The 14,675-nt window shown below is 40.1% G+C and overlaps 1 protein-coding gene across 1 annotated transcript in view; it reads right to left on the reverse strand.

The window, feature by feature from the left end:
* Positions 1-14,675, reverse strand: part of COL14A1 (collagen type XIV alpha 1 chain) — a 222,717-nt gene that overhangs the window by 37,086 nt on the left and 170,956 nt on the right. Inside the window, exons 33-35 of the mRNA XM_019642088.1 lie at positions 11,799-11,894; positions 10,600-10,653; positions 10,181-10,234 (exon numbers count right to left, since the gene is read on the reverse strand). Of these exons, the coding sequence (XP_019497633.1) occupies positions 10,181-10,234; positions 10,600-10,653; positions 11,799-11,894 (204 nt within the window). The remainder of the gene's footprint in view (positions 1-10,180; positions 10,235-10,599; positions 10,654-11,798; positions 11,895-14,675) is intronic.

Consider the following 14,675-nt stretch of genomic DNA (forward strand, 5'->3'; position numbering starts at 1 on the left):
TCTCTCTCTCTCTCTCTCTCTCTCTCTCTCTCTCTCTCTCTCTCTCTCTCTTTCTTGATGGTAGAAATTACTATGTTTTAATCATTGTTCCATTGCTAACCACTTTCCTGCAGCATATTGCTGCCACTGAATAGGTACTAATAAAATGTTGAATTTGAATAAAATTGAGGCTCCTGAAAGACATGCTCTGATTCTCATATTGAGTAAATACATATTAATCTCAGGTATAATTAGTGTGGAAATGTATAGGGCAGGAGGCCAAGGCCAGTGTCGGCCCTCCTTGTTGATGAAGGCTGCACAAGCAGGGGGCAGAGGCATCAGGAGTCATTTAACCTCAGAAGCTGAAATTTCCTCTCCGTGAATATCTGAGGGGTGGCTTTCTAGAAGGAGACCCAGATGTTGTGCCTGTGATTTACAGATGGAGGGTTCTTGGGAGAAACCTTTCAAGTAGTGAAGGAGGCAGGAGAAGGCAAGGGAAGAGGTTGGGTGAGAATTGGATTTGGTCTCAGCCTGATCCCATGGGAACTCCGGAGAGTGGCTTGTATGTCCGAGTTGGCCCAGCATAAGGTTTTCAACACCTATGTCAGTTAGTCATTGACCGGGACCAAGACGGCATTTCTAAGGGTGATTCTTTGTAGAAGGAGCAATTGTGAGTTGATAGCAGTCAACACCTATTTGCAGCTGGTGGCTGGAGTATACCTGCTAGGTAAAGGGGATCTGATCAGGGTACCAATCATGTCCTCGCCCGTACATTTTACTCTAGCACTTTCTTTCATGGACTGTGATGAACAATTGAGTCTTTTTTGATATAATAGCTCAAGAATCAAGGTGTTCTTAAGGTTACTGTGAGTTACCTGTTTCCTGCATTCCAAATTAAAATTTTCTTTTTATACATTACTTTTTAGTAAAAGGATCTTAGGCTTAATATCGCTTTAGAAACATCATCAAAGCCATTCCCCCACACACCCAAATTTCTTCCTAATCTTAGAAGATAAAAAATTCACATTTTTTGCCATGTAGTTTTTTAAAAAACTGTTGAATTACACTAGCAAATTTACCTTTGAAAGATTTTTACTCACATTTTCACATTATTAAAAAATATTTGCAGGGCCAGCTGAGTGGCTCAGTTGGTTAAGAGCTCGCTCAAGAGTTTGAGCTCTGAGCAACAGTGGTTCGAGTCAGCCCGAGCTGAGCAGCCGCGGNGAGCAACAGTGGTTCGAGTCAGCCCGAGCTGAGCAGCCGCGGAGCTGCCAACAGGTGGCAGGATGGCTCAGCTAAAAAAAAAAAAAAATATTTGCAGACCTACCATGTGCTGGGCACTCTGTAGGTTTTGGGTAGACAGTGATGAACAAGACAGTCTCTTTTGAAGGAGTTTACAATAAGGAGAAAAGTTAAAAAAAAAAAAAGCCAACAGGCCTTTTGAGCATTTTGAGCCTTGCCTCTGCTCAGGGCCCACTCCAAACTCTTTGGAGTGTACTTGCTTTTCTAATAATGGCCCTTGAGCCATCCTCTACTGCTCAGGCCCACTTCTGCTTCTTTGAAATGTATTTTTACTTCTAATAAACTTCTTTTCTGCAACTTAAAAACAAAAACAAAAAACAACAATGTGCTATGATGGTGGTCTGGAGAGTTCCACGGGAACATGTAGGAAGGGCACCTAATCCAGGCATGGGGATAATGAGGATGGTTTCACAAGAGAGTTGGGGTTTTAGTCAGGGGATCCAAGATGCTGGCCCACTGCACGAGTCTCCCTGCCGAAGTATCCATGTCACAGCACATCCTGGAATGCCAATCAACTCTTTGGTGGGGTTCAGGTTCCTTTCCTCATTGCTTCATCTCAGGGTGAGCAGCAATAGTATATATACAGCATAAATATCTATCTATCTGTCTCTCTATCTATCTATCTATATAAATGCAATACATTTGGAGAAAAGAAAATCTTTGTAAAATGTCTGCATTTTATAGGGCAAAATAATTGGCAAACTCTAGTTTTGTGGTTCAATTTAATTTTAAGCAAAGCTCACTAAATGGTCTTCAACCCTCTAATGTGTTTGCATTTCCCAAAACATTTCTATATTTGTAAATTGTCCATTTTATATCAGGAAGCCAATCTGAGAAGATGTGTGTTTGTGGGTTAAGCACCCACATAAAAAAGCAGAAACCCTTAATTAAGCAATGAAGAGTGACTATTTGGAAATAGAAGACCAACTGATAAGCATAATGTGGGAATTCACTTAAGCTGACAAGTACATTTTTTAAAGGGCATGAAATGAGCCACCCACAAACAGGGGTGTTTTATAACAGGAGTAGCTCCAGGCATTTTTCCTTTTTGGGATTCCCACCTCAAAATATTAATATGTACCCACAACCCACATTAAAAATAATTTTTGCTATAAAAATTTGAAAAGATTTTTCTAACTTGTTTTTGAAAACATTTGGCGACGAGCAACTTATTAAGTTATGGTTGGCTCTAATTCATCAGCAAAAGGAAATCTAACCTAAAATTTGCTTTCAAAATCACTAATTATCAAACAAATACTATATTTAACTATGGCTGGCGTTGGCAAAGCATACCATTTAATAGACATTTAATTAAACATTAATTTCCATTTTTCAGTTTTCTTTTCCATACTCTAGAGCAAATATATATGCCTTTTTCAGGTCATCAGCATGTCTGGTAGGCTCTTAAAAAGTTTGTAGTTTCTAGGCAGTATGCCTGTGGTGTCCAAAGGATGAAACCGATGTACTCACAAGTAGTATTTTACTGAAATTAAAGTCAGATGCTAGAATATATACGTTTATGTAGCTATTAGAAATAACACTCAGAACTAGCAACTCAACCATGATATTCACCATCCATGCTTTCTTTGAAGCCTACAATGGTGGGCCATGGAAACCAACCTGAAGATTCTAGAACACCAATTGTTAAGGTCCTTTGATTAACGCTACACTCTTGGGTATAGTGGGGTCTGTAAGCAGCTGGCATCCGATGAGTTTGCTGAGAAAGACCAAGCTGATGCAGTGGCAGCTAGAGAAATGCTTGTAGAAACTCCTGATGCACAATTGCAACTGTGCGCCACAGCGCTGGACTGCTGTGAGCCACCGTGGGTAGACCAGTGTGGCAGTCAGCCATAAGAAATGAGGCTGCTACTTGCAGCAAAGGATTAAGACCAACCACCAGGTTAAGAGGCCAAATAGCAAAAAGCCACAGATTCTGTAAACACTGGTCAAAGCTAGAGATCCAAGATCAATCCTTATGCGTGATGCCATGTTGAGTCCCACTGGGGAATTTTCAGTGATACGCCCACAAATACTAACGTATGTATGTGTGTCAATATGTGTATACATATAATATATACACATACATATATATATATATAATATATACACATATTTACACAATATACTGGGGGTACCAAAAATATGTATACAAGTGGACACTTGGGTTAATGTTGCTCAAGCAGTAGTTTGCCATAATCAGAAGTGTCTGGATGCTGATGGTAACCACTTTGAGCACCTCTTGTAATTGCAGAAGTCAAATGTGACTTGTATTCATCTTTTGTTATCAGTATATACTGACTATTACAATTTTAATACAGTTTTTCTTAAAATGTGTATACATTTGTTTGGCACCCTGTGTGTATATATAATACACTATTTTAATATGTACATATTTGTATATATAGTACATATATAATTTAAATGTATATGTATAAATATAAACGTGTATTTTTAGTAACCTGCAGTGATGACTTGAATGAATTAAAACAAAAAACACCAGCAATATTTTACCTAAGAAATTACTTTAACATATAATAGGCCTAACACAATATACTACCCAGTGTTTCTAAAACCTAGCTGATTATCAGAGTCATCAAGCATTTTAGAACTATACGTTCCTAAGTCAAGCCTAAGACCTTTTGATTCTGAATCTGAGGTTGAAGCCCAGGAATCTGTACATTAAAAAACAATAACAAAACAAAGGAAATCACAAAACAACAACCCGATCACTGAAATTGTGGAACTGATGGCTTAAAAATATAAAAATGTCCAGCCTGACCCTGAAGGATAGCATTAGAACCAGGGTGTGTGTGGCAGATATTTGTACCCTGTGCCCCAACAGAAGTATCTTTACAGCCCGTAATAACATGAAACCAACTCCCTAAGTAATGGTTCTCTCCTCAGATGTGCCCTGATGTGCCAATATTCAAGTAAAGGCGTAATGTAATCAAAGAAACATATTTTTTTTTAAGCTGAGCCATCCTGCCCTCTGTTGGCAGTTCAGCGGCTGCTCAGCTCGGGCCGGGACTCAAACCGCTGTTTCTCAGAGCTCAAACTCTTGAGTGAGCTCTTAGCCAACTGAGCCACTCGGCTGGCCCCTAAAGAAACATATTCTTAAGTGTGAAATATCAACTTCTACTTCACCAAGAAAGTAACCCAAACTGGTTTCCTACTTCCCAAACATGCCAGGTGAGACCTCTCTAGTGATGGAGTCCTGCTTGTTACATATCTTCATGGAAGACTTTTTTTACATTGACAAAATCCCACAGTGATATTTGTTAACGTAATTTTCTTAAAATTTCACAAAAAAGAATACAGTGTTGGAGCCAAGGGGAGAGATTATAATCTGGGCTCCAACACTTACTAGCTGTGTGAGATTGTTCAAGTACGTCCACTTTTGGGGCTTTCAATTCTTCGTCTGTAAAATGGAATAACAGTGGCTAGCATTCAAGGTCATGCTAAGGATTAGAGAACATAAGATTTGTAAAGCACCTGCATTTTGTCAGTAATGAATGATGGTTGTTGCTGCTATTTTTATTCAAATAATTGGCCATGTCCCTATTGCATATACTATCAGCAGTGAGGCTGACTGTGAGAATGAAACCCATCTAGACCCACGGAGAAGAAAATCAAATTCTCTCCACTAGCTTTAGGATGGTACGTTACAATTCTTCCTCTGAGGGAAGAAGACACTCAATGGAACAATTATCATTAATCTTAGTATTTAACAAAATAGTCTTCAGATGAAGCTCGCATCACTGTTTAACATGTATGATAGGAATTAAATCCAGATAGTTGACACGAGTTCAATTTCTCAAATACATTTTCAGTCCAAATTGCTTTGATGAAATGGGACATTCATCACAAATGTAGCCTTTGTATACATCAAACCCACATGAAAAGGAGGCATGTTCCCAGTGTCCTTTCAATATGGAATCCAAGAAAATTAAACACCAACAATCAACTACTTGCTTTTCCTTTAGACTATTTTTATAGTGCTTTAAAATCTTCTAAAGTATCTTAATATGTCAAGTACCGGCATTATAAAATATTATACTGTCTTGACTCATTAGGTTTACATTAAAAACACTGAGTACTAATATCAGCTAATATTGAATTTTTATATAGAAATTCTTTATATGAATGAATTCCCAAAATGACTCTACAGAGTCAAATATTATTTTTTCCACTTCACAGATGAGGAAATTGAGGGTTGGAAATATTAAGTAACTGGCTCAATGTCATATGGTTTAGGGTTCAAACTCAGGTCTGGCTAACAGTCTAAGTCTTGGATATTCACCACTGGGCCATCCTGCTTCTCATAACCTCACAAGTTCTGCGGAATTCATATGTGGAAGATTTCCTTTCTTTTTTTTTTTAAACAGCATTTCATCTTTTATAGACCAGAAAGGATGGCTGTGGTTCTGGCAATGGCATGGAGATACAGGGAGGAGTAACCTGGGGGAAAGGAAGCAATTTAATTAAATTCACTTGGAATTTAAAAAACGAATACCCTCTGTACCACAGAAGAATTACTGTCTTCCGGGTGCCATAAAATATATGTCTCCATATCATGTTTATTTCTTGGCTCTGACTTTTTCTATAACCATCCTAAGAATTGAAAAACAAAACTGTGTTTTAAAGTTTCTATTTGGAGTGCTTGACAGAAAGCTGGTGGTCTTGGATGTGAGTATCAGACCTAGAAGAGAGGTTGCTTATTTTCTCTTCTTCTTTTTCAGTTGCCTCTCTCTCACTTCCTATGCTTATCGTCCATGTCTTGACTGTACTTCCTAGTTTCTCTAAGGACCACCAGGATGTCCTGGGTGGAGGCTGAGAAACCCACCTTACAACAGAGGAGACAAAAGATCACAGGGTAGACCTTGGAGTCACAGACACCAAGAAAAGAGGAGAAAAAAGGCAAGAGGGAGGTGGCAAGATTTATGGTGGAAAAGAACGACGAGACGAGAATGCTGTTGGCTGGAGTGGCTCCGAATGAAAGCTGGATGTCTAAATGCGTTCAGCTGTGAACTCTGAACTTGCACTACTGCTTTATAAAGTGTGGGCCCTTCACTGTGCTCTGTCGCCTTCCCAGCAAGAGGCTGAGGCTGAAACGAGTTCAATGAAGAAGTCCAACTTTTACTGGACTTGCTACAGCCTCAGGCCCAGGATGGAACATGAGCTGCCTGTAAGACTCAAAGATCCCCTTTGGGAAAAGCCAGAAGAAGCCAGAACATTGGAAAACATGTTCCCTGTTTAAAGAGGAGATGTTTAACCTTCCCATGTTTTATTCTTTCAAAGCTGTCCCTCCTTTCAGACTAAATTAAGAAGGGATAACATTGGCACGAGCTCCAGGAAAGAGGTGCTAACCTTCCCCTTAGCTAATAATCAAGGCGATAGTACTAGCGTTGGGCTATGGGTTCTTTCTTTTCTATGTTAAAACAATAAATATTTATTATGTCTTATGATTCTACGGGGCCGCTGGTAACTGTCAATAAGAGAAGGAAGGAAGATTAAAAGAAAAGAAGAATGTGCAGGAAGGAATAGCCTAGGTACCACTCCTGCAGCATACCTCACTCACTTGCCCCCAGAGACTCCCCGAGGAGCTAGGAGCACTGACTGAACACCATCACAGATTTATCCCAGCTCCCTCTTTCTGTGCCTACAGCGGGCTTTACTCACTCCGGTTGGAGGGAATGAAATCACAATAACTGTAAGTCATGGAAGAACTCAGAGTGAAGAAAAGACAAACTATTTCTGCTTCCCGATTCCCTGGACAGTCAAGCTGCTCTGGCAGTTTTCTGAAAGCGGCTTCCTGGCATTTCCGCAGCGAGTCTCATCATCCACTGTGTTTGCTCTCAGTCTGTCCTGTCCTGCAGTTGTTATTGTCATTATTACTTTCTGACCGCAGGTTTGCCTTCTAGGATGGCCCAAGGCAGGGCAGGAATAATCATCAGTGTTTGCCTCTAATGCCCTTTCGGCGACCTCTCTGCCGCTGCCTAACTGGGAACCTGGACACTCCTGCTGTCACAGAGGGATGTGGCCTTCAGTGAAGGTGCTCCGTGTTCTCGACCTGTCCCCACCACCAGGTGAGATGGCCCTGGACCGCCTACTTTACAGTCCTGCTAAGCAACCATCTAATTGTTTTAAACCTTTCACTTTAAGTCCCCAGATATTCGACTAAACAGACCAGAGCCACCTAAAGAATTGCTTTTGCCCACCTTTCTTCTGTCTTGATTGTCTCTGAGGAAGACCCATTTGTTTTCCTGACCCAGGGGGAAGAGTCCTGCTCCTAACACCACCCCATCCTTCCATCTGCTCCAGGTCTCTGAAGTACCTCATTTAGATATTGAAAGTCTCTTCTGGATCTTTTCCTTATGGAGGCAGTAATGGACCCAGCTCTCCTGGCTGAGCATAGTACATGGCACATAGTATGTATTCAATTAAGATATGTGCTCAATTTATTAAATGAGATACTAAGATATTAAAAAACATATACATGATCCTCCCCTCAAGCAGGGCAGCCCTATTACACAGTTCCAGGGAGCACCATTGTATTTTATTCCATGTGAATGGCACCCCTAAGAGTTGTACACTGGAATAATAGTATTGCCCTCAGATATCTTTTCTAAAAAAACAAAACAACAAAAAACAAACTGTCACAGGATTCCCACAATCTTTTTTTTTTTTTAACATGGCCCTATAAAGAATGAGTATCCTCTGAAAACCAGTTTTAAAAACCCAGAGTTTTTCAAAGTGGGAATTGGACATACTCTGAAAGTTTTACACCCAAATTGAAGAGAGAGAAAAATAAAATCCATGTACCGATAGCTTATCACTTTATTACAGCTCTAAACCTTTTCATCTTATAAGAAAGAAAAGATGTTTGGAGAAATAGCACAATATTTATAAAAAGTCTGTGTTGGTATATTGGTTTAAATAAAAAATGTTTTCCAAAACCAAATTATCCCAACAATAATCTAATATGTTTGAATTGGGAGTTCTTTGTCAAGACTGGATTCCTTGCCTAGATAAATCAAACAAATTCACTAAACCAAATCAGTAGCATTGCCGTTTCCAGAGCTTCAGGGATCATGAAAAAAATCTAGGTGTGTAACCACACAGGATCTTAGCCTAAGCCCTTTGCCAAAACATATAAATACTTCTAGACACTTCTTCCACATGTACAAGAAACCTACATAAATCTAACTTTCAGAGAATGCCTTCTTTACATGCATTCACCTGGCCATGCTTTGTAGGCTGAGTAATTCCATTTGATGGACAGAGACTAAACTGAGATTTTAATCAAATGAAAGTTTGGTATAAATAAATAAATAAATAAATAAATAAATAAATAAATAAATAAATAAATAAATGAGCATGGAAAGAATTTAAGGCTCCATACCTACTTTCCTATAGAAAAAATAATCTTCTTATTCTTGAGTGATATAACTACCTTGAGCTAAAGGCAGACCTTGTTTGAGCAGAGAAGCAAGTCTTCCAGCCAATCGTTTTTTTGTTTGTTTGTTTGTTTTTTAGCTGAGCCATCCTGCCACCTGTTGGCAGCTCAGCTCAGGCCGGGAATCAAACTGGCAACCCTGTTGCTCAGAGTTCACACCCTTGAGCGAGCTCTTAACCAATGTAGCCACTCGGCCAGCCCCCAGCCAATCGCTTTTTAACCTAGTGGGTAAGTTACACCAAAGATGCCGCTGAAAGTCAAAATGTTGTCCTTCAAGTGGATGCTGTTCCATATAACTCAGTCTTGAGGGCAACTATGGAGCTGCTCACATTCTAAATCAGTGACAGTTTAGGGAAGATCAGCTTCTCTCTCCTTTGCTAAAACTTTAGTGACTTTTTATTGCCTTCCTGATAAAGCTCAAAATCCTTAGTCTGAAAAAAATAAATGATTTCAGTGAATTTGTGTTTACGTCTCCAGCTTCATCTCTTGACAATTTCTCCACACCTAAGTGTGTGTGCGTGTGCACACACGCATGTACACACACACACACACACACACACACACACACACGCACACAATGTACTATAATCCCCAGCCATACCGAACTCTAGGCAATATTGGAAATGAATCTCTTGATCTCTACTCCACTGTTATGTCATTCTCGCTGATTGCAATAGCTTTTCTTTCCAAGTGCACCTGGCTAATTTCTGTCTCCTAGTTGAGACTCATCCTCAATGATGCCTCTTCTGGAAAGCCTTCCCCAACCCTCCAAATCTGGCTGAGTTATCTTCTTTGTGCCACCGCAGGGCTCTGTAATACCCACATCATAGCATGTATTATAATCCTTATTTGGTTATATTTCCTCCCGATAAGGTATAAATGCTTTGAGGGCAACAAACTCAAACCTGGCCCAGTGAAGAAGTTTATTAAACCAACACTAGATGGTACCTCATCCCTCTAACCATCCTTACAATTTCTTTTACTGCTGTCCACTTGAATACGTTAAAAAATAGTTGACATACATTAAATAAATGGAGAATAGTGCAGAGCATCACAATACATAAGATTTCGATTCATAGGATTTCTTGATTTCCTTTAGGTTTCTGCCTTGAGAATTAGAAAAAAACTGGAAAACCTGCTAAACGAATGCACAAAATTCAGTACAAATTGTATTCTGGTTATGGGAACATTCAGAAAGAGGCGTTGCGAATTTGGAAAGGTTGGATGGAAGTTCCCACATTTTGATGCAAGTAATGGACATAGAAGATGTCAATGAAGGGAAATAGATGCAGGATAGACAGAATGTAGACTGGAAGAAAAAGAAAATAAACAAATGAACAAAAACATCTGGTTTGACTTCCTTGCATAGAAATCTGTCCGAAGCAAAGAGTGGCTTGCTGAGAAATCCACTATACTAACAACCACCCTTGGGCGAGTCCTTACCCTCTGGCCTGGCGAGCCATCACGTCCTGGTGAACCAATGCCTCCTGGAATACCCTAGGGAGAGCAAGGACAGGAAAGGAGTCAGATTCATGGAAATGAGTTACTCTGTCACCCGGCTTCCTTGGAACAGATCAAGGCCTCCAAACAAACCTAATAGCAAACAGGCGAGGCCTTCTTGACTGAGAATTCAGAAGCCGGAAGTTATTCACAGGAAAGGAAGACCCCCTACCCGGGCTCACCCTGAGACCATCAGTAACCCTCAGAGGGGGCTTAAGGTAAGTGCATATAGACGACTAACCGTCTTTCACACAGAAACCACTTATGGCCAAGATTCCAGCAGACTTTAGAAGCTACTGTCTTTTTTCCCTTGGCAAAGCTCTAGAGCTGAGAGCAATAGACTAAAAAAACAGAAATAATACCTGTGGGCCAGGAAGGCCAGTCTCTCCTTTCTCTCCTTTTTCGCCTGGCATTCCCTGAATATCCAAAAGCACATGGGGTTAAGTTCACATAGAGCATTTCTTAGCCTGTTTCTCTGCAAATGGTTCTAACGTTTTCAACATTAAATAACTTTCACACTAACATCCAAATACAGCATATTTCACTTCTCACATATGCTACACCACTTAAGCAAGCATTCCTATAGAGCTGAATGTTTATATATCAGAATAGTATAAACACCGAATATAGTCAGATATGGCTAAGCCCATACTGTAACATTTCAATATTATTTACAGTTTCGATTTTTAAAACTATTATCCATATAGATTTTGTTTTGCTTTGGCTAGAAATCTATAAGAATGGATAAACAAACATAGAAACTGGCAGGTAGCAAGACCTCAACAAATGCTTATTTTTAGTAGTGGTAATGGTACAAATTGGCAGGTTAATGCTTTCTAAAATGTGAAAATAACTCTGGAAAAGAAAACTTCTTAGCTAGGGAGATATATCATCTGTACAGATTGCTAAAAAATGGCTCAAAAGGACCTGTTTGCTTCAAATATTTATGACAGAGATTGGTTTTATTTTATAAATCTAGGTCTCTATGGTAAGATTAATGAAAATCGGTGACTGGAGTTAAATTTGTTTTCAATGGTACACACAGCTTTTACAAAGAAATGAAGATTGTAAAAAGCACACCGTTTATAACCGAAAACTCATGCTAAGTGCACTGCACTTTGATGCCCATTGATATAAAGATTATAAATAAAAGGCTTTCATGACTCTATAGCCACAATCGCTACAAATACATAATGAATAACTTAAATTTGTATAACATTTGTTACTTTCTAGATTTTATCACATCCATTAAGGACTTAGTCCAACAAGAAAAAGGGCAATACATGTCAAGCACTGTTTTTCTTTTTTCTATAGACAAATTGCTTGTGGATATACCTATTCCCTAGGCCTGTATGTGTTTGTTAAAGACCCCATCATTGACAAAAACATTGGCTTAGGAATGAACTCTCTATCTTTACTTTTATTTCTCAGTTCTTATGTGTAGGGTTTGATAGAGGATGAGGCTCATTAATAAGGCACAGAAGACAGAAGAAGTTCATTCTTTATAACTCATGGAGAAGTGACAACGATAAAACCCATCTGAAAGTTTACACCAACTCACAGGCATTCCTTGAATGGACAGACCGCTTGGTCCTTGGGGTCCAGGGGGACCCTGAGGTCCTGGAGGGCCTGTTTCACCCCGGGGGCCTTCTGGTCCCTGGAAGGCAAGAGAGGAAAATCATCCCATAGGTAAGTTAGACCCTCTGGTACCCAGAAGACATTTCGGTTTAGGGCACTTATAGTGTATCTCCTTAAATAATTTTTCCTAAGACATGAAACACTCATAGGATAACAAGACACCAAACCTCAGATGATTCACCTCCCAGGCAAAAATGTCATCAGTAAACCAAAAAAGTAAACACACAGGGGTTGTTGCAACTTTATATTCATCTCTTCCATAAATAAGAACATTATGCCAATTACGTGAGTTACTAGACCTCCCACACTCCATCACAAATCCAAAAGATATAACTGCTGTGAGACCACCCTCCTGGTTTGTGAAGGTTCACACCACACAGCTGAATTACATCCTCTCCACCTTCACGACTGCCAGCTACCTACCTCAAGGGCATTCCCCTCCATTTATTGAAGGCTTTGCACCAACCATCCATTTCCTTCCTCGGGATCCGGCCATCACACTGTGCCTCTTCAGTGTCCACAGAAGGACCTGCCCTCACCTCAACATCGTTTAATTTCCTTTCTTCTCAGGCTCAGACATTCCTTTCACTTTAGCAACTCTTACTCCTATAGTCTGGAACTTGTTGTGGTTTGGCTAAAACCACACATCTCGGTAATCTTAGACCCAGGAAACCTACTTATTCTCAGCCTTGTCTTCTTCTCACTTTTCTCATTCGGTGACTCCAACAAAAGCTATTTTTTTTTCTTTTTTTAAATAAATTAAGACTTCTGGCACTTGGATATCATCTTAAATGAGATTGATGAATTCATTATTTGAGACAAACAATATGGAAGAAAAAGCAAAACGGTGTAAAGTGGGGGTAAATAATGTGTGTAGCCTGAGACATGGTAAGTGTTAAGTGTAGGGGGATAACCATGTGGAAATGTCTAGTTGTTCAAGGAATGAATTCTGGAGTGGCTGAAGTCTTGTTTGTGGGTGAGGTTATTAAGGAGATTACTGATAGAGTGAAAGAGGAAATAGATAGAGATAAGATGACAATCATGTAGAAAGGAAAGGAAGAGAAGCCTGGGAAATAATCCAAAATGAAAAAGCCTAAGAATTAGGAAGAAAATGAAAATGGAGTGGGGGAGGGGCATAGGAAAGTCCAAAAGGTTACAGTCACCAGATAAGGAAGACACTCGCTCTGGAAACATTAGGGCTTGCTGGCAAGACGCAGAGGAACCAGACCTCTTATACAGAGTCTGGGAGAGAGGATATTGGGACAACTACCTTGAAAAGCAACCTGGGGTTTCTTCATGAAGTTGAAGATGCACCTTCCTCATCTTCCAACAAATCTAAGGGCTGTTGCAAGACCACTCATTCATGCTTGCAGAGACATATGAAGGATGTTCACTGTACTAATACTGTAGTAGGGAAATGCTCCGCAGTAATGGATCCATAAATTGTCATTTATATAATGGAGTATCTTACAGCAGGTACAATGAATAAAGTAAACAATGTGCGCTAACTTTGATAAAGCTCAAAGGCATACTTTAGGGTGAAAAAAAGCAAGCTGCACACAGTTGAAAATGACTGCTCTCCTATCTTGCTTCCTTGTTTCCAATTTTATTTAAAAAAAAAAAAAGAAAGAAACCTAGTAATGTTCTCTTTTCGAAGAACAAATACTCTGTAAATTTAATAAGTAAGCATATTGAGACAGTAAATCAAGCAAGATGGATGAAGAGATCAAGGGGAACAACACAATGAAAATGAAACAGGGAGTCGAATTATAAAGGGCCTCCAGTCCCATGCCGAGGAGGGGGAATTGTATTCTCAAGGCAAAAAGCATATATATGAGTGCAGGTTTTAAGAGTATGATATGACCCAGCATAACTTTACAGGAATGACTCTGGGGGCAGATGTGAAGAATTAATAAAAAAAATCAAGCCACTGAAGGCAGGAGACCAGTTACAAGAGTTGCCAGGAGCCAGACAGAAGTTGGAGAAGGCTGAACTCAGTGGCTGGGCTCATGCCATCCCTTAAGGCTCCTTGTGTAAAACAGAAAAACGGATGCCTTGACTTGGCTTGGCATGGCTTGGTCCTCTTGGTTGGTGCCTTTGTACAGTGTACAACCTGAACCACCACATCTGGTGGCCTTGGGCAGTGAGCTGTGTGTTTCATTATATGTTGTAGAAAGAAAGAAGGAGGAATATACAACCTGAGGAATTACCTGCGATTCAGTGTTCCCCCAAAGACGCATTTTTTTGTTGTTGTAAATAAAGGAAGAAAAGAATGTAGAAGAGGGAGAACTACCTTGGAGACTAAACCATTCCTGACCCACAAACCGTTCTTTTCACTGTTATTAAATATTTTTTTGATGAAAAAATACAAGTCCTTAAGGGGAAAGTCTTAGACACAATGTTCATAAAATGTAAACATCTCTATGTTGCATAAGTTAAATAGTGGGCCAGTTGGGTGGCGCAGTTGGTTAGAGTGCGAGCTCTGAGCAACAGGGTTGCTGGTTCGACTCATACATGGGCCAGTGAGCTGCGCCCGAGCTAAGCTGCTGCTGAACTGCTAACGGGCGGCCGAATGGCTCAGCTGGTGAGAGCACATGCTCTTAACAACAAGGTGGTCGGTTTGACTCCCACATAGGATGGTGGGCTGCGCCACCCTGCCTTCCTCCCCCCCGCCCCACAACTAGATTGAAAGCGGCGACTGGACGTGGAGCTGAGCTTGCACCCTCCACAACTAAGATTGAAGGACAACAACTTGACTTGGAGCTGATGGGTCCTGGAAAAACACAATGTTCCCCTTCCC

This window comes from Hipposideros armiger, unplaced genomic scaffold, assembly GCF_001890085.2.
Source record: "Hipposideros armiger isolate ML-2016 unplaced genomic scaffold, ASM189008v1 scaffold_65, whole genome shotgun sequence".
NCBI classification, from domain to species: Eukaryota; Metazoa; Chordata; class Mammalia; order Chiroptera; family Hipposideridae; genus Hipposideros; species Hipposideros armiger.